A 19,381-nucleotide genomic window follows, 5' to 3' on the forward strand; every position below is an offset into this window, starting at 1 on the left:
ATGGGAAGGTTGCACTCCATCCATCCCAGAGCCCAAAACATTGTGTCTGTGCTATGCACCTGGGCAATGCTTTCATGTTTGTCTTTTGCAAAATGTCACTTTTCGTCTCCATGGCAGACGCCTGCTGCCCAGTTTTGTAGGGTGAAATAAGACAGTCCATGAAATGGACGTCCACAGAAAGCTGAGGAATGTTATTCTGTCCTCACCCAGGTCTATCCTTGCATTGCAAAGCCTTGTGGTACCTCCTCTACATCTTCTCCACTGACAGAAGTACTTAAACTAGGAATATATTTTGCGACTCATGTCATTCAATTCAGATCATCTTACCATGTGGTGGAGGAACGAGCTGTGGGTGAGGCCCCCCGTCCACCCATGTGGAGGAGGCTGAGGTAGCCCATAGCCAGTGAAGCCTGGTAAACAAAACCCCGTGTGGTAGGGCATATGGGGGGGGGGGCCTTGGAGCACGAGGAAACCCTCTCACATCCATACAGACCTGCAGAACAGAGGAGAAAATATTCGGCTAAGACAGCCAAAAGTTGCAACACCAAGTGATGAAACCCAAAGAGCAAGCTCTCACATCTGGCTCCTTCTCCAATACCATGTTCCAGAAGCGCCACATCGTGCTAGAAAACTTTATCCCTCTCAGTTGGTACCAACTATAATAAGGCAGGGAGCAGAGGGATAGATGTTACAGGAATAACCTACTGTCACCAAACATCACTACCCCTGTCTGCCAACTTTCACTACCAAGAAGTAGTGTCTTAAAAGGTGAAAAGGGATCATTGGATACGAGTAAAGCAGCATACTCCAGACACGGAGGCATCAACATCCTGGTCAACACTTCATCATTCCTCTTCAATCACTGTAGATTTGGGTTTGTTAAGAAGGGACAGAATGTGATGAAACTGAATGCCCTTGCTCCACGAGGAATCCGAGCCACTCGAGCTGAATCCTTTGCCTGCCACGCCCCTGACTGTCCCCACCTGCCTCACTTCCTGACAAAGCGGTCTTCTACTCTCTGCAGTTTCTGTCCAAGGCCACAAAGACCCTGGAGTTATTAGGGGCCTGCGGTCTGACAGGGGGCCTGGAAAAGGGTTTTCTGAGAGGAACATGATACCAATAGCCCTTATTTACATGCAGCAGCTGTGTTTATCTTAAAACACACTCTTCAGAAATTTCTGCACACTGAGTTCCAGAGCAATTTCGTCCAGTGGGAACTTAAGATGGGAAGGCTAAATAAGAGAATTCACAAAAATGTATATGCTTTCTGATGGACAACTCCAGAGCGTGTGATGAAAGAAGAAACTAGCTCTCACAGTGACATAGGACCAAAACGACCTGCTCCTAGAAGCCCAACGGAAGGGCTTGTGAGGCACTGGTCACGCAGCTAATCACTGACATCCCCCCTTCAGAACGTGTGTGCCAGTCCACCCAACAGCTTTGAAAATTCAAAAACAGTTGTAGAAAGGGTAACAAGTAGAGGGATTCTGTACAGCATTTTTACCAGCAGAAGTAAAACGTGGATGACTTATGAAACTTGCCCTATCTAAGAACATTCCAAACTGCAAAACAAACACTATAAAATGGAGAAGAGGTTCCCCTAGTTTCCAGTTGTGAGGATTACCACAGACCTTGTCACAGGTTAAACATCTAACCCCAGCATGAACACTACACCAATCGCACCTACTGACTGGGAGTCAGGCCGGCCAGAGACTTCACCTTGGAGTGAGGTGTCATCATTCTCAAGTTAATTCCCCCCACGGGCATTGTGGGGGGACAGGGGTGGATGGACACACACACATGCAGACACACACACACACACACACACACACACACACACAGTGAGCGCCCCGCCATCCTTCACCTCTAAGCACCTGTGGCGTTGGGAGGTGCCACCGAAGGTAATGATTTGTAATGAAGAAGCCTGTCAGCCCCTGGGTGAATTGCTTGCATTTTGCAAGGTAAATGATGCCACAAAATACAGGACCCACCTAACAGACACAAGGCCAGGACTGGATGTGGTTCAGTAAGGGAAGTTTCCAGAACACCTGGTAGAGAAAAAAGTAGTTATCTTGCCCATCCCTGGACCTCTATGAGGCTTGGTGCCCCTGTTCCTCATGGGAGCCCCAGCAGCTTCAGCATCAGACCAAAGCCCTAGAACCGATGGAGGTGGATTCAGACCGGCATTGACTGTGCAGAATTCAAACAAACGCTCCAAACCTGCTGCCATCACATTTCCTTCTCTCCCACTCTCGGGTCCCTTCTCAGACATAGAGCATTTCCCATATGTTTCTGCTGATGCCTGAATACAAGGGGAAGACCTGTCCTTCCCCTTCAAAGAAGGGACCACAGCCCCCCACCTTCCTTCAGGTGTTTTCATAGCTAAGGAAAAAAAAGTCCGAGCTCAACCGGCTAAAAATGAACTGAGCTGGGGCACCTGGGTGGCTCAGTCCATTAAGTGTCTGCCTTTGACTCAGGTCATGATCCCGGGATCCTGATATTGAGCCCTGCATCGGGCGCCCTGCTCTGCAGAGAGCCTGCTTCTCCCTCTCCCTCTGCATGCCGCTCTGCCTACTCGTGCTCTCTCTCTATTTCTCTGTCAAATAAATAAATAAAATCTTTTTTAAAAAATGAACTGAGCAGTGTGCTTCATCCCTCAACAGCCCAAAATGTGGGAAATAGCCTGGCTGAAAAATGTTATGTCTGACATTCTGTAAAATGTCTTTCCCTCTCTACAAGAGACAACTGTTACCCAGATCAAAATGGAAAAATGACACAGCCCCACAATGTAGTAATAGCGTAGAAACTGATGAATCTTGGAATGTCTTTAGCCAGGGGAACCCTGCAATACAAAGCCCCAGGGCACCACTTCTACATCTTCTCCAAAGTCTCCTCGTGGAGAAAGATGGATATGCTTTGCAAGTCAAGACCTACTGTCCAGATCTCTTTCCAAATGCAGGAGGTGGAGGTGGTCGGTGAGGTTCCTGAGGCCAGCAGGGTGCAGGCTGTGAACGTGGCCCATAGTACAGGAACGGTGATAAGGTAGGACCCCTGGGGTAAGGCCCACAGGGTGGTCCCGGGAAATAACGAAGCCGCTGTGCATCCATACAGACGTACACACACAAAATAAACTATAGGCTGAGATGAGACAGAAAAGTAACACCACCAACAAAAGCTGAAACCCAAAGAAACAGGTCTCAGCACGTGAAACCTCCACCACCATGTTCCAAGACAGGAGCATCACTGCCAGAGGTTACCTGTGTCCTGCGTCCACCTATGGCCTGGGGTGAACAGAAGCCATGGGGATAGACTACTGTCACCACATGTTAATATATGTCTGCAACTCTACAGAGGCACGGAATCTGCCCCAAAGTCTTGGCAGAGTTAATACCAAACTAATGAAAGGGTCTATTACAGATGGGCCGGCAATCATAGCACCTGATGTGCCGTAACTGTGTGTGAATTCAGCAAACAGCCAACCCTTAGTGAGAGTTCAGAGAAGCTTTCTGGACAAGGAAAAAGGCATAATTTTGTCAGAGTTTTAGTCACCTGCCTGCCTTCTTTCCTACATTCCTTCCTCCCTTCCTTCCATTTCCTTTCTTTCGGGATTTTATAATAATCCCAGTTTCTGAACTTCAGTGTGGATATCGGGTTGCAGTAAAGTTCCGGAAATGATGAATTAATGAATATTTTTTAAATGTCTGCGTGATCCACTGTCAAAATTAAACAGGCTGAACGTTCATTTCCTAGAATGTGAATAGACTTTGGGGTAAAAAATCAGTTATATACCGTTGTGCTCTTTATCAGAAATGGATTGTGAACTATGATGACTTAATCAGGAAATTCCCATTTTGTCTTCTTTTTTACTCCTGTGAAGTCATTCTTCTAAACAAAATGATTATTGTAATTTTATTGGATGACTTTTCCGGTATTGACCTGAACTAGAGATTTTTACTAGTAATACGTTTTGACATCAAACTTAATTTTGTTTCTTCCTCTCTTAGATAAAGCCTCGACAAAATGACGGTAAGTTTTTTGGCTTTGGTTTTCTTTGTCCTAAATTCTCAGTACCGATGTTTGATGTGGGTATAATTAGACGAGGTGTAAATATGGTGAATTCTGATGTCTAATTGACTTGTTCACTCCTGAAAATCATTCTCTTCCCCATGTGGAGTCTAAATGACAACGTGGAGGGTGTTGCCATAACTTCTGAGACCAAGGGGAGGAACACCTCATAGGAGGAGTGAGAATAGAAAGAGTAATTTTTCAGAGAGATGTTTAGGAGGCAAGCGATGATAGGAACCTGAGGTCTGGAGTGAGTAATTTGCCATGACCTGGCTCTTGGTGAAATGTCGAGATGAGAAAACACTCTTTGAGTCTAGCAAGCAGGCCACACTTAGAGAAGAAGCCACATATTGCCAGGCAGAGCGTGTGTCACAAGAGAGGTTGAAACCATGGTTTTGAGTCTGAGGTGGAGGGAGCCTTTCCTGCCAGGGGAGAATGAGTTGAAAGGAACGTGTGCCAGTGCGGGTGACGTGTTGTGTCCGTGCCTCAGAGGTTGTGGTGATTCCGCGGTGCTGTCTGTTGATGGCCACGGTGGCTGCCTGGCACTTAGCAAACCCTCAAATACTGGTGTTCGTCCCTGGGAGTGCAGCAATGGGGGTGGTGAGAAGAGAGATCTCAGGGCACGGGAGCGCTCACATTGGGCCAATAGAAGAGAAGTTTGCACTTTGAGGTAAGATGAGAGAATATTATTTTTTAAAAGATTCTGTTTAGTCATTTGACAGACAGAGAGAGCCCAAGCAGACCGAGTGGCTGGCAGAGGGAGGGGGAGAAGCGTGTACCCCACTGAGCCAAGAACCAGATGTGGGATCCCAGGGCCCTAGGTGGGATCATGATCTGATGTGGGATCATGACCCGAGCTGAAGGCAGACACTTAACCGAATGAGCCACGCAGGTGCCCCAGGATGAGAGAATTAAGTGCCAGTTAGAGGAGTCTCTATTCTTGACCTCCAATGTGTTATCCATCTGTGATGGGGTGCTTAATGAATGTTGTTTTCCTGTCAGGGTGGAGGGTAACCTTCTCATGTTGGGATGACAAAAGCTTGTGTTCCAGGGAGTGTGAGTTATCCAGGCCCTCCCGAGATGGTGTAACGTGGAGTTTGTCCCCAACTGTGTTTGATTCAAAGATCTTGTCTTCCAGAGCCCCCGCCTAGGGTTCATGACAGGCAATCTGTGAGCAGCAGGATGTCACTGAAGGCCAGGGAGTTGTCACTCAATTGCCATTTTGAGCTTTCCTTGTGTGGAATTCCAAGGAGGACATGGAAATGGACGTGGCGTTGAGCAGGAGCAAAGGATGGTTTTGTTCATTTTGGGTGGTTGCAGGGACCTATTTTTGCACCTTAATCATTGGAGGAGAGAAATGTTAGTTGACAGCATGCTTGTTTTTTCTGTTACATATCTGGGGATGACATCAGCATTTGCAGTGATTGCATTTTCCAAGAATGGTGCTTACAGATGGGAGAAAACTTAGAAGACATTTGATTGCGTTTCTCTAACTTTGAAAACAATTTTAAGTAGGAATCTCCCGAAATTGGTTGTCTTAGGTTTCAAATGCTGGTAAAGCTTGCTTCCTTCGGGCACAACGAGAATGCTAACAAGTTAGTTTCACCCAAGTGTCAGAGAATGTGTCTCTGGAGCTCATACCCTGGGATATTCAATGTCACTGGTTTTGCTAATTATCTTAGAGATTCTTTTTTCTCCTTTTAGTTACCTTACAAGAAATAAATGAGAAGATCCATCTACTTAGACAAGGAAACAGGGAGCTTGCTAAGGAAATAACCCTTTGGAAGCTGAAGGTATCAGGACCCTTTCAAATACTTTTTGTGATTTCATTTTGGTTACTTCCACCTCTTGTAGTTCATCCTATTGACCTATTTCATGTGGTCCAGAAACTGTCCTGATTCGAGAGAAGCTTCACAAATGCAGAGCACTGCCTCTCTAGTTTGAAAGGGGTCACACATTAGTAGATAGGTTTGTCTTATATGATGCTATTTTTGAATTCTGATTCCTTCTTCATATGTTTTATAGATCAGGGAAGGCAAGAAACATCTTCCAGAAACTCTGAATAAAGATGAGTTTCTCACTGAGGACGTTCTGAAATTGAAGATAAGAATCCCTTCTTTGCCTGAATTGTGTCCTAACAACAAAAATAATAATAGTGAGTTATCATCATCATCATCATTTTAAAGATTAATTGATTGATTGATTTGAGAGAGAGAGAAAGAGTGAGTGGTGGGGGGCAGAGGGAGAGAGAGAATCCCAAGCAGACTCCATGCTGAGTTTGTAGCCTGATGCAGGGGTCAATCCCATAACCCTGAGATCAGGCCTTGAGCCAAAACGAAAGCAGTCAGACACTCCACCGACGGTGCCACCCAGATACCACCCATGTGCCCCAAGGAATTCATTATTATTACTCACTCAAAATGTTTTTTTGAAGGAGAACATCAAAAAGGTTGAGGCAGGTAATGAAAAGTTAAATGACACCCTTCATTGGGCACTGGCTCACTTGCAAGCTGAGAGAGAGAAGAGGGTCAAGGATCAGGATGTGGTAGGAGTTGGCTGTTGAGTTTTACCTTAATGTGGCTCCGGGAGGCTTTTGGTTCACTGGGTGACGTGAGTGCAGCATCTTCACTTGCTGTTTACCACAGTAGAGAGTTGGCATCTGGGCACTGAAACTACTATGGAGCAGTGAGCTGGGATTTCACTTAGAACCACCATGATGAGGATTGCTCTTTCAAGGACTAGGAAGTATGGATGATTTCACAGTGAGGTAATGAACCCATCATTCAGCCCTGCCCTCCAAGATCTGTAGAAAATCCCCACAAGACACTTGAGTGAGGAAGGGGGATGGCTGGCCAAATTCTACAGTCCCTTCCTCTTAATGCCAAACAGAGCATTTTCAATGTGAAGAGGGGAAGATGTGTATATATGTATGTGCATATATATATGAGTGAAAGCCACTAAGAAAGCCATTTCTGAGTTCTTTGACTTGAACTATTTTCCACTTTGCTTACTTTCTCCTGATTCTCTTATGCCTTAAGGGCTCTCTTTGTTGCACTGCATGATCCTGTCCTGTTAGGCATCCTCACATTGTTCTGTGATCATGATTTCGTGAATGTCTTTTCTCATATCTGTCTTTTTTCTTTTAATTTTTTATTATTATGTTAATCACCATATATTACATCATTTGTTTTGGTGTACTGTTCCATGATTCATTGTTTGTTCATAACACTCAGTGCTCCATGCAGAATGTGCCCTCTTTAATACCCATCACCAGGCTAACCCATCCCCCTACCCTCCTCCCCTCTAGAACCCTCAGTTTGTTTTTCAGAGTCCATCATCTCTCCTGGTTCGTCTCCCCCTCTGACTTACTCCCCTTCATTCTTCCTCTCCTGCTATCTCCTTCTTTCCTTTTTTCTTAAAATATGTTGCGTTATTTGTTTCAGAAGTACAGATCTGTGATTCAACAGTCTTGCACAATTCACAGCGCTCACCGTAGCACATACCCTCCCCTATGTCTATCACCCAGCCACCCCATCCCTCCCACCCCCAAACACTCCAGTAACACTCAGTTTGTTCCTGAGATTAAGAATTCCTCATATCAGTGAGGTCATATGATACATGTCTTTCTCTGATTGACTTATTTCACTAAGCATAACACCCTCCAGTTCCATCCACGTCATTGCAAATGGCAAGATCTCATTCCTTTTGATGGCTGCATAATATTCCATTGTGTACATATACCACTTCTTCTTTATCAATTCATCTGTCGATGGACATCTTGGCTCTTTCCACAGTTTGGCTATTGTCGACATTGCTGCTATAAACATTGGGGGGCACATACCCCTTCAGGTCCCTACATTTGTATCTTTGCGGTAAATACCCAGTAGTGCAATTGCTGGATTGAATGGTAGCTCTAATTTCAACTGTTTGAGGAACCTCCATACTGTTTTCCAGAGTGGTTGCACCAGCTTGCATTCCCACCAACAGTGTAGGAGGGTTCCCCTTTCTCCACATCCCCGCCAACATCTGTCGTTCCCTGACTTGTTAATTTTAGCCATTCTGACTGGTGTGAGGTGGTATCTCATTGAGGTTTTGAGTTCGATTTCCCTGATGCCGAGCGATGTTGAGCACTTTTTCATGTGCCTGTTGGCCGTTTGGATGTCTTCTCTGGAAAAATGTCTGTTCATGTCTTCTGCCCATTTCTTGATTGGATTATTTGTTCTTTGGGTGTTCAGTTTGATAAGTTCTTTATAGATTTGCATACTAGCCCTTTATCTGATATGTCATTTGCAAATATTTTCTCCCATTCTGTCGGTTGTCTTTTGGTTTTCTGGACTGTTTCTTTTGCTGTGAAAAGCTTTTTATCTTGATGAAATCCCAATAGTTCATTTTTGCCCTGGCTTCCCGTGCCTTTGGTGATGTTTCTAGGAAGAAGTTGCTGTGGCTGAGGTCGAAGAGGTTGCTACCTGTGTTCCTCTTTAGGATTTTGATGGACTCCTGTCCCACATTTAGGTCTTTCAACCATTTGGAGTCTATTTTTGTGTGTGGTGTAAGGAAATGGTCCAGTTTCATTCTTCTACATGTGGCTGTCCAATTTTCCCAACACCATTTGTTGAAGAGACTGTCTTTTTTCCATTGGACATTCTTTCCTGCTTTGTCAAAGATAAGTTGACCATAGAGTTGTGGGTCCATTTCTGGGCTCTCGATTCTGTTCCATTGATCTATGTGTCTGTTTTTGTGCCAGTACCATACTGTCTTGATGATGACAGCTTTGTAATAGAGCTGGAAATCCGGAATTGTGATGCCGCCAGCTTTGCTTTTCTTTTTCAATATTCCTCTGGCTATTCGGGATCTCTTCTGGTTCCATACAAATTTTAGGATTATTTGTTCCATTTCTTTGAAAAAAGTGGATGGTATTTTGATGGGGATTGCATTGAATGTGTAGATGGCTCTAGGTAGCATTGACATCTTCACAATTTTGGTTCTCCCAATCCATGAGCATGGAATGTTTTTCCACTTCTTTGTGTCTTCTTCAATTTCTTTCCTGAAATTATTTTATAGTTTTCTGAGTACAGATCCTTTGCCTCTTTGGTTAAATTTATTCCTAGGTATCTTATGGTTTTGGGTGCAATTGTGAATGGGATCGAATCCTTGATTTGTCTCTCTTCTGTCTTGTTGTTGGTGTATAGGAATGCCACTGATTTCTGTGCATTGACTTTATAGCCTGCTACTTGACTGAATTCCTGTATGAGTTCTAGCAGTTTTGGGGTGGAGTCTTTTGGGTTTTCCACATAAAGTATCATATCATCTGCAAAGAGTGAGTTTGACTTCCTCTTTGCCGATTTGGATGCCTTTGATTTCTTTTTGTTGTCTGATTGCTGTGGCTAGGACTTCCAATAATATGTTGAATAGCAGTGGTGAGAGTGGACATCCCTGCCGCGTTCCTGACCTTAGGGGAAAAGCTCTCAGCTTTTCCCCATTGAGAATGATATTCGCTGTAGGTTTTTCGTAGATGGCTTTTATGATATTGAGGTATGTACCCTCTATCCCTATACTCTGTAGAGTTTTGATCAAGAAAGGATGCTGTACTTTGTCAAATGCTTTTTCTGCATCTATTGAGAGGATCATATGATTCTTGTTCTTTCTTTTGTTAATGTATAGTATCACGTTGATTGATTTGCGGATGTTGAACCAGCCTTGCAGCCCAGGGATAAATCCCACTTGGTCTTGGTGAATAATCCTTTTAATGTACTGTTGGATCCTATTGGCTAGTATTTTGGTGAGAATTTTTGCCTCCATGTTCATCAAGGATATTGGTCTGTAATTCTCCTTTTTGATGGGGTCTTTGTCTGGTTTTGGGATCAAGGTAATGGTGGCCTCATAAAATGAATTTGGAAGTTTTCCTTCCATTTCTCTTTTTTGGAACAGTTTCAGGAGAATAGGTATTAATTCTGCCTTAAATGTCTGATAGAATTCCCCTGGGAAGCCATCTGGCCCTGGGCTTTTGTTTCTTGGGAGATTTTTGATGACTGCTTCAATTTCCTTAGTGGTTATAGGTCTGTTCAGGTTTTCTATTTCTTCCTGGTTCAGTTTTGGTACTTGATACATCTCTAGGAATGCACCCATTTCTTCCAGGTTATCTAATTTGCTGGCATAGAGTTGCTCATAATATGTTCTTATAATTGTTTGTATTTCTTTGGGTGTTGGTTGTGATCTCTCCTCTTTCATTCATGATTTTGTTGATTTGGGTCATTTCTCTTTTCTTTTTGATCAGTCTGGCCAGGGGTTTATCAATCTTGTTAATTCTTTCAAAGAACCAGCTCCTAGTTTCGTTGATCTGTTCTACTGTTCTTTTGGTTTCTATTTCATTGATTTCTGCTCTGATCTTTATTATTTCTCTTCTCCTGCTGGGTTTAGGCTTTATTTGCTGTTCTTTCTCCAGCTCCTTTAGGTGTAGGGTTAGGTTGTGTATTTGAGACCTTTCTTGTTTCTTGAGAAAGGCTTGTATTGCTATATACTTTCCTCTCAGGACTGCCTTTGCTGTATCCCAAAGATTTTGAACAGTTGTGTTTTCATTTTCATTGGTTTCCATGAATTTGTTTAATTCTTCTTTAATTTCCTGGTTGACCCATTCATTCTTTAGTAGGATGCTCTTTAGCCTCCATGTATTTGAGTTCTTTCCGACTTTCTTCTTGTGATTGAGTTCTAGTTTCAAAGCATTGTGGTCTGAAAATATGCAGGGAATGATCCCAATCTTTTGGTACTGGTTGAGACCTGATTTGTGACCTAGGATGTGATCAATTCTGGAGAAGGTTCCATGGGCACTAGAGAAGAATGTGTATTCCGTTGCTTTGGGATGGAATGTTCTGAATATGTCTGTGAAGTCCATTTGGTCCAGTGTGTCATTTAAAGTCTTTATTTCCTTGTTGATCTTTTGCTGAGATGATCTGTCCATTTCAGTCAGGGGGGTGTTAAAGTCCCCCACTATTATTGTATTGTTGTCAATGTGTTTCTTTGCTTTTGTTATTAATTGCCTTATATAATTGGCTGCTCCCATGTTCGGGGCATAGATATTTACAATTGTTAGATCTTCTTGTTGGATAGACCCTTTAAGTAGGATATAGTGTCCTTCCTCATCTCTTATTACAGTCTTTGTTTTAAAATCTAGTTTGTCTGATATAAGAATTGCCACCCCAGCTTTCTTTTGGTGTCCATTAGCATGGTAAATGGTTTTCCACCCCCTCACTTTCAATCTGGGGGTGTCTTTGGGTCTAAAATGAGTCTCTTGCAGACAGCATATGGATGGGTCTTGTTTTTTAATCCAATCTGATAGCCTGTGTCTTTTGATTGGGGCATTGAGCCCATTTACATTCAGGGTAACTATTGAAAGGTATGAATTTAGTGCCATTGTATTGCCTGTAAGGTGACTGTTACTGTACGTTGTCTGTGTTCCTTTCTGATCTTTGCTGCTTTTAGGCTCTCTCTTTGCTTAGAGGACCCCTTTCAATATTTCTTGGAGGGCTGGTTTCGTGTTTGCAAATTCCTTTAGTTTTTGTTTGTCCTGGAAGCTTTTTATCTCTCCTTCTATTTTCAATGACAGCCTCGCTGGATATAGTATTCTTGGCTGCATATTTTTCTCGTTTAGTGCTCTGAAGATATCTTGCCAGTCCTTTCTGGCCTGCCAGGTCTCTGTGGATAGGTCTGTTGCCTATCTAATATTTTTACCATTGTAGGTTACATATCTCTTCTCCCGAGCTGCTTTCAGGATTTTCTCTTTGTCTCTGAGACTCGTAAGTTTTACTATTAGATGTCGGGGTGTTGACCTATTATTATTGATTTTGAGAGGGGTTCTCTGTGCCTCCTGGATTTTGATGCCTGTTTCCTTCCTCACATTAGGGAAGTTCTCTGCTATTATTTGCTCCAATATACCTTCTGCCCCTCTCTCTCTTTCTTCTTCTTCTGGGATCCCAATTATTCTAATGTTGTTTCGTCTTATCGTATCACTTATCTCTCGAATTCTGCCCTCGAGATCCTGTAGTTGTTTCTCCCTCTTTTTCTCAGCCTCTTTATTTTCCATCATTTGGTCTTCTATATCGCTGATTCTCTCTTCTGCCTCATTTATCCTAGCAGTTAGTGCCCCCATTTTTGATTGCACCTCCTCAATAGCCTTTTTGATTTCGACTTGGTTAGATTTTAGTTCTTTTATTTCTCCAGAAAGGGTTTCTCTAATAACTTCCACGCTTTTTTAAGCCCAGCTAGTATCTTTAAAGTCATGATTCTGAACTCTAGGTCCGACATCGTACTAATGTCCGTATTGAGTAGGTCCCTGGCTGACGGTACTACCTCTTGTTCTTTTTGCTGAGGTGATTTCTTTCGTCTTGTCATTTTGTCCAGAGGAGAATAGATGAATCAGAGAAGAAAATGCTAACAGGTTTACAACGTCCCCAGCAAATATACTGTATAGAAATCCGAAAAGACCTGAAATCATGGGAAAAGAAAGGGAAAGGAAGAAAAAAGAAAGAGGAAAAAGAAAGAAAAAAAGATAAAAAGAAAAACAGAACAATACAAAAAAAGCAGAATATGATCAAATATGATCAGGCTAGTGCATAGATCAGTGCCACACACTAGATTTTGGGCGTATTTTGGTCTGTTAGAAAAAAAGTGCCTCCTAAAATTTTAAAGGAAGAAAGACATATATGTACAAAATAAGGGTTGATACAATGAAGGGATAGAAGATGACTGTAAAGATGAAAATTATAAAAGATTTTATAAAAGGACTTGATAAGATAAGAAGTTGTTTGAACAAAGAAAGAAGATTAAAAAAAAAAGGAAAAAGAGAGAGAATGTGATCAGGCAGGAGACTAGAAAAGAGCCATACACTAGTGATTTAGGGTATATTTTGATCTGTTAGAAGAAATTGTATCTCAAAATTTTAAAGAGAGAATAACTTATATATATATGCCAATAATAAGGGTAACTACTATGAAGGGATAAAATATGACTAAAAATGAAAATAAAAAATGTTTTGTTTTTTTTTAAAGAGATTGATAAGATTTTGGTTGAAAAAGGGAAAAAGAAAAAAAAACAGTTAACAAAAATTAACTTTGATGAACTAATGAATCATGGTAAAAAAAAGCCATGACTTCTATGTGCAGTATTCCCCTAGCGCTGGAGTTCTCCCGTTCTCCTTGATCGGTAAACTTGGTCTTGGCTTGCTGGCTGTTCGTGCTGATCTTCTGGGGGAGAGGCCTGTTGCTGTGGTTTCCAAATGTCTTTGCCAGAGGCTGAATTGCCCCGCCCTTGTCGGTCCGGGCTAAGCAAGCTGCTCGGGTTTGATCTCAGGAGCTTTTGTTCCCTGCAAGCTCTCCGTACAGCCTTGGAGGACCAGGGCAAAAATGGTGGCCTCCCAATCTCCACCCGGAGGAGCTGAGAACTCGGGGCCCCGCTCCTCAGTGCGCCCACAGAGAAAAGCAGTCACTCCCTTGTCCCCGGTCTCCAGCCGCTCTCCGTGCTCACCCGGCCTGTGACCGAGCGTTGCTATCTGTGGCACCCGACCCCGTGTGGAGTCTCCAAACCCAGCAGATCCCTGCGGTGCGTTCCCGCGCTGCTCCTCCCCAGGAAGGAAGGGGAGTCTCCCCGGATCTGCCGCCTGTTGGGTCCCTGCTGGAGGAGCAGTGGCCCGACTGGGCCGCGGATCACAGTTTATGGCAACCCCAAGGTGAGAGCCCGCGCCTCGGCTCCGTCTCTGCAGCCGGCTTCCCCGCTCCGATACCTGGGAGCTCTGGTGCACTCAGGCTCCCCTGGTCTTTCTGTGACCCCAAGGGTCCTGAGACCACATTGACCTGGGAGGATTCCACCCCCTGTTTAGCCACTGCGGCGACGTCCCTCAGCGGAGCCGACTTCTAATGTTCCGATTTTGTGCTCCGAGGCTCTATCACTTGCCAGAAGCGGCCAGCGGAGGCCCCACCCCCGCCGTCTATCCTCCCGAATATCGCCTTGGATTCACTTCTCCGCACGTCCTACCTTCCAGTAAGTGGTCACTTCTCTGTTCAGAGAGTTTTCGCTACTCTCCTCTTCGATCTCCTATTGAGTTCGTAGGTGTTCAGAATGGTTTGATCCCTATTCAGCTGAATTCCTGAGACCAGACGAAATCTAGGTCTCCTACTCCTCCGCCATCTTGCTCCGCCCCCCTCTCATATCTGTCTTAAAGGGCCAAAAAGAATTGGAGGATGGAGAGCAGAGAGCCTTGAGGGCCAGAAAACGAGCAAGGCAGGGTATGTTATTTTGGGGCAAGAAATCCCCATAGGGTGGCAATGAGTTTGCATTGGGAAGGGAAAGAATGCCTTCCTGCCTTCAAGGTCTTGTCCTTTTCCTTTCCCTGTCAAACCCAAGTTCTCAGGTCATGTGCACATACACACACATTCCTTTCCAGAAGGTGAGGAATTATTGGAAGACCACTACAATGCCCTGAGTTCTTTGAAAATGACTCAAGAAGCCGAATTGAAAATGCTGAGGAGGAAAGTGGATATTGTGGTGGATTTCTCTAAACAAAGACAAGTGGCTGCAGAAGAGTAAGCTATTCCTGTGTGAATTGTCACAAATACTGTTGTATGAAGTTATGTGACGGCCTGTCTAGATACTTGTCTTTCTTTTAGAATTAGATCTCGAGTATTATGCCAAATGCAATCTGTAGAATTGTGCCTGCCCTTCCTTTCTTGATATGTGTAACCTGCATTTCCCTTTCTGTTCTAACTGCTTGTCGCGCTTGTTGTGTGACTCCTTGCAGTAGAAGAGGGAAGGTACCATCATTACAAACTTTGATACCGGGATCCCCTCTGGGTCTGTCTGCATTGTCCTTTTGGTTTCAGTGTCATCACATGTTCTTATCAGGCCTGAATTCAGTCGGTTTTGGTTCAGTACGGGACTTGGGTCAATAATGTGGATAGAAAAATTCAATTGACTTGCTGCAGAAACACTGGGAGTTTCTTTGTGAAAAGTGGGTTGGGGCTTCAGCAGTCCCGGATCCCTTCATTCAGTGTACAACTGACATCCCTCACCGTAGCCCAGTCCCTAAGAAGGCCGGGGTATTTCCCATCCACCTGAATATTTTAGGTGTAACTCTCTTGGGTCCCAGCCAAAGCCCACGGTTTCACTAGGGCTCACCTTTGCTGGCTGTCCCTAAACTTCACTCGCTTCCTTCTAAGCCCATGCCCATAAAGTTGTTCAGCTTCTTTATAGTTCACTTGCGTCTTCCAGAATGTATTGATGTGTCCTGGGGAGATTGTCTCCCACTGCCAGGCTGCCTTTCTCCTAAGCTTCCTTCTTCTCCATGTGGTTCTCATGTTTCTTCATGTGCTCTTTAGAAATTGGGTGCTTTCACTCATATGAGTTTGCCTTTTTGTGCAGTGTTTCCTTTATTTTCTCAGGAGGAGATCAGGACCTTAGCGTCCCTCATTCAGCTTGAAAACAAAAACTGTTCCCTGTCTTCCCTGGAGACTCAGCTTTGTGTTATTCCATCCCACACCAGGGGTGGGGGCTGCTCTGTGTCATTGGCATCTTGGTTCTGTTCATTGGTAAGTTCTTTTGGGCATAAGGTACAGTGTACTGACCACCTTTCTGTCTTCTACACCTTCCACCTGAGCCACTGCATCACAGCCGCTCCAGAAGGCATTTGCTGTATGATTGCCTGAGAGACCAGAAGCGAATGCATGTGTCTTTCTCTGTCTAGAGCTTTTGACTCAGTTTCTAAGAGTCTTTTTGCATGTGTTCTTGAGTAAATCAGGTGTCCTGTTGAAAGTGGTTAAACCAACACCATGAACAAAAGAGTCTGAGGGCAGCACAGGAAACCAGTCTTTCTAAGCATCCTCCTTTGCTGCTTTCACTATCAGTGAACTCAGTCTTGTTAAAGTCGGTTGACTCCATGCAGTTGATAGTTTTCCATCTGAAATCTGTTGCGTGGAGATAACACCCTCACTAGGTGAGAGTTCACAGAGTTTTATACTTCAGGACATATTGCCGGCAATAAGATTGGCCTTTTCCTCCTACAGGATCTTCGAAGGAGGTGGCGGGTTTGTACTTCTAGATCCTAGAAATGTCTGGGAGTGAGTTGCCATGCCGATGAAGCCATATTCTGGAAGGATTCCTTTCAGGTTGATTGTCTGTGTCAGGCACAGCCTTGGTCTGAGGATCAGGGCTCCCCATGGAGGTGTAAGACTAAGGATGGTCCCCTGTTTCATCCTAATGGGTATAGTTGGTCAAGCATGGTTTTTCGCTTTGACCTGAAAGGAGCCCTCACCGTCTCAGACAAAAGACCAACTCTGAGATGGCGCGAAGTGCAATGTTATTTGGGGCCTTGATGATGAATGAATTGAAGTAGAGAAGAATAAAGACAACTCTGATTGCCAGAGACTTGGCAGCATCCAGAGTTTGATTTTTCTTTAACCCTAAATGGGGCCTTCAGCTTGTTTCCCTCATTGTGTTGTCAGTCTGTGGATTTATGGGTGTCATTTGAATTTATCTGACAAAAGCAATTATAACTCACAGACAAGAAATTGGAGAAATGCAAGATCAGCTGCAGAAGGCAGAGCTCACCTTCAAACACAAGGTAACCTGAGTTCTGCCCCAACATACTGGCCCCTTCGTGCCTCCTGTTGGTGATGGAAGTGACCCTTAGATCCCTGAACATGGGCTCTTGGTGTATTGACTTTTTCAGGTCGCAGCTCATGAGAGAAGCGCTCTAGATAATTGGGTAAGTGTTTTCTTTTTCCTCCTCTTCGTTTGGGGCACAGTCCGGCACAACTGAGGGTGGATGTGTTTTTCTCCCCCAGGTCAAGGCTCGGTTTTGGGAGAGGAAGATAGTGCAGCAGAGCAGGGAGAAGGCCTACATGAAACACAGGTGTGCGAGTTTGACGTGCCTTTTTATGGGTGTCTTGAGGGGTCAATGCTAAGCTGTTTACTGTCTGGTAGAAGACATGGTGTTGTAATTCTTATAGACGTCCATTCTTTTTCTGTATTCAAGACTGCACATGATGAGGAGAGAGACGCCGCCTGAGGGATCCATGAGGCAGGAACCGATGCCGTTAAGACCCGAGATATGGAACCGTGTGCAGAGAGGTAGGGAGCATGCTGTGAAATGCAGCAGCCTGATTTCTGCTGGGAAAGCACTTGATGTCCTCCCCGTTCTTGTGGGTGATCGTTGTGTGTCCTAGAGAGAATCACAAGCACTACCTAAGGCCAGCAAGTTGTCTGTAGGCGTGATGGGAGGGTGCTTTCCTCAGGTGCCTAACGGCAGCAGGGCACCTGTCCCTGTGAGAGGTGTAGCTCACGCCCCTCCCCTGACTGCAGACCCGCACGCCCACCCCCTCCACCATCCCTCTACTGAAGAGCTGAGCCTGGAGCAGTTGTGAGCCTGAGCTCCCTTCCCACCTTGATGCAATGGTGAAGGGTTTTTGAAAAAAAAAAAAGACTTTTTTTTGAGAAATGCCATTTGAAAAAATGGCATTTACCCCTTATGGAGATTATTTTATTTTTGTTTTATTTGTAATCTACAGTACTATATTCATCAATGAAATTCGTGCATTTTACTCCTCTAATGTTATTGGTATAATGCCACAGCTTTACTTCTCAATACGCCTATTTTATTCTTTGTTCCTCACTGTACGATTAGTCTACTCCAATTCTTCTCTTAAATATTTATGTAATAGCCAGTCACACATGCTAGGCCTCATCTAGAGACTGAAAGATTGCACCATTACCTGGCGGCCTGAGGAAAGAATGCATGCCGTTTGTGTTGGTGGGTTTGTTGATATCACCCACTCAAGGCTATTCTCACTTAAATATTTAATCTATGAAGAAAAAGTGATTTTTTTTGGATCTGTATTGAGCACCCCAATTTCAGTATTAATTTCCAGCCAGTTGTACCCCAATCTGTCCACTGTTGATTGCTTACTTATGGAAACATTGGAACCACGGTCCTGGAGTGTCTCCCGCAAGAGTCAGGTGACTGGTATCTCCTTAGCAAAGAAGTCGCTTGAGTCATGTGGGGAAACCCTCTCTTCAGATCAGGGACCCGAGTGTGGGAAGGAGTGTAAGATTGAGGAGGAAGGCACGGAGGGTATGCAAACCACAATAAACCTCCATCCTTTGTCCCATCCAGAATCTAGACCGGTTCCCAGGATGAACAGCAGCACCAGCCCGAAAAAGGACCCGGAGATGGCTATGGTAAATGCTACGGGCGTTTTCAGTTGTGCCTGTTTCTGGAAGTTACTCCTGTAGGGACAGCACCCTGTCCTGGCCTTGTGGCTGTTGGGTGTGTTCTGTGATCTATCTGAGGCATCCTTCCCCTTTCAGAATGCAAGCTGTTTACCCAGGAGCCTCCAGGCTTCCCCATTAGAGATCCTCAGCTTCTGTGCTTCCTCCCGAAGTTGTAGATGCTTAGAGGCAAATGATGGTAGGATGCTCACCTCAAATGTGTGTGTGTGTGTGTGTGTGTGTGTGTGTGTGTGTGTGTGTAAATCCCTGGAGGAGGGCAACATCTCACTCCACACTGAAGTCGGCCAGTCCCGCTGACTCCTTGCAGTTTGCTTTCCTGCGGGAGCGGTAGTGGTGTTGGTTTTCGGGTCAGGAGACTGACCTGGGAGAATGTCTGCGCTAATCCTCACAGCTGGAATCGGGAAAAGCCATGCGCTGCCTCACACTCTGTACCATGTGCTTTGGGCAGCTGTGAGTGTTGGTGGAGAAGGTGAGCTGCGACCTCATGTGCGTTCCATCTGTGTGGGTAAAGACATGACCCAGAATCCCTTCAGTTGCACCCTGGGTGAGATGAAGGTGATCTCTGCCAGGTGCCAGGTGTGTGGTGGAAAACGCTCCCCGGAGCACAGCTGTCAAGAGGGAATCCCAGTGACTCCTTGCAGGGCCCACACCTCACACATGTTTCAGCTGTGCTCCTGTGAGCGGGTTCTGATACGGTTTGGTGGCTGTGCCAACTGATAGCGTCTCTCCTGATCCATCCTGGGCGGGTCACACCTGCTATCCAGACACATTGGTTTGCATCTGGGGATGCAGAATCGGCCCTTCAGTGGTTCTTGGCACCAAGGACGATGCATTTGCTCTGTGCCTGAGCTAAGGAGCATCGGAATGTCGGTGACGCAGATCCACGGAGCTGGGTCTCACTAATTCATAGGGACCGTGCACCTCTCAGCACTTTTCCAGGTCCGCTGCTGAACTGCAGAAATTCCTGTCTCCTGAATGATGTCTGTGGCCATGGTGAGCACTTGGGAGAGTAGAAGACTCCTTTGTCAGGGAGGGAATCGGATCG

At 44.8% G+C, this 19,381-nt stretch overlaps 1 protein-coding gene across 1 annotated transcript in view; it reads left to right on the forward strand.

The window, feature by feature from the left end:
• The window catches only part of LOC118356017 (transport and Golgi organization protein 1 homolog), a 173,567-nt gene extending 156,294 nt beyond the window's left edge, over positions 1-17,273 (forward strand). The window contains exons 2-5 of the mRNA XM_035722216.1: positions 16,609-16,669; positions 16,778-16,813; positions 16,893-16,960; positions 17,084-17,273. Coding sequence (XP_035578109.1) covers positions 16,609-16,669; positions 16,778-16,813; positions 16,893-16,960; positions 17,084-17,273 — 355 coding nt within the window. The remainder of the gene's footprint in view (positions 1-16,608; positions 16,670-16,777; positions 16,814-16,892; positions 16,961-17,083) is intronic.
• The last annotated feature ends 2,108 nt before the right edge of the window (positions 17,274-19,381 follow it).

The sequence above is a fragment of the Zalophus californianus genome, chromosome 10, assembly GCF_009762305.2.
Source record: "Zalophus californianus isolate mZalCal1 chromosome 10, mZalCal1.pri.v2, whole genome shotgun sequence".
Classification (NCBI taxonomy): Eukaryota; Metazoa; Chordata; class Mammalia; order Carnivora; family Otariidae; genus Zalophus; species Zalophus californianus.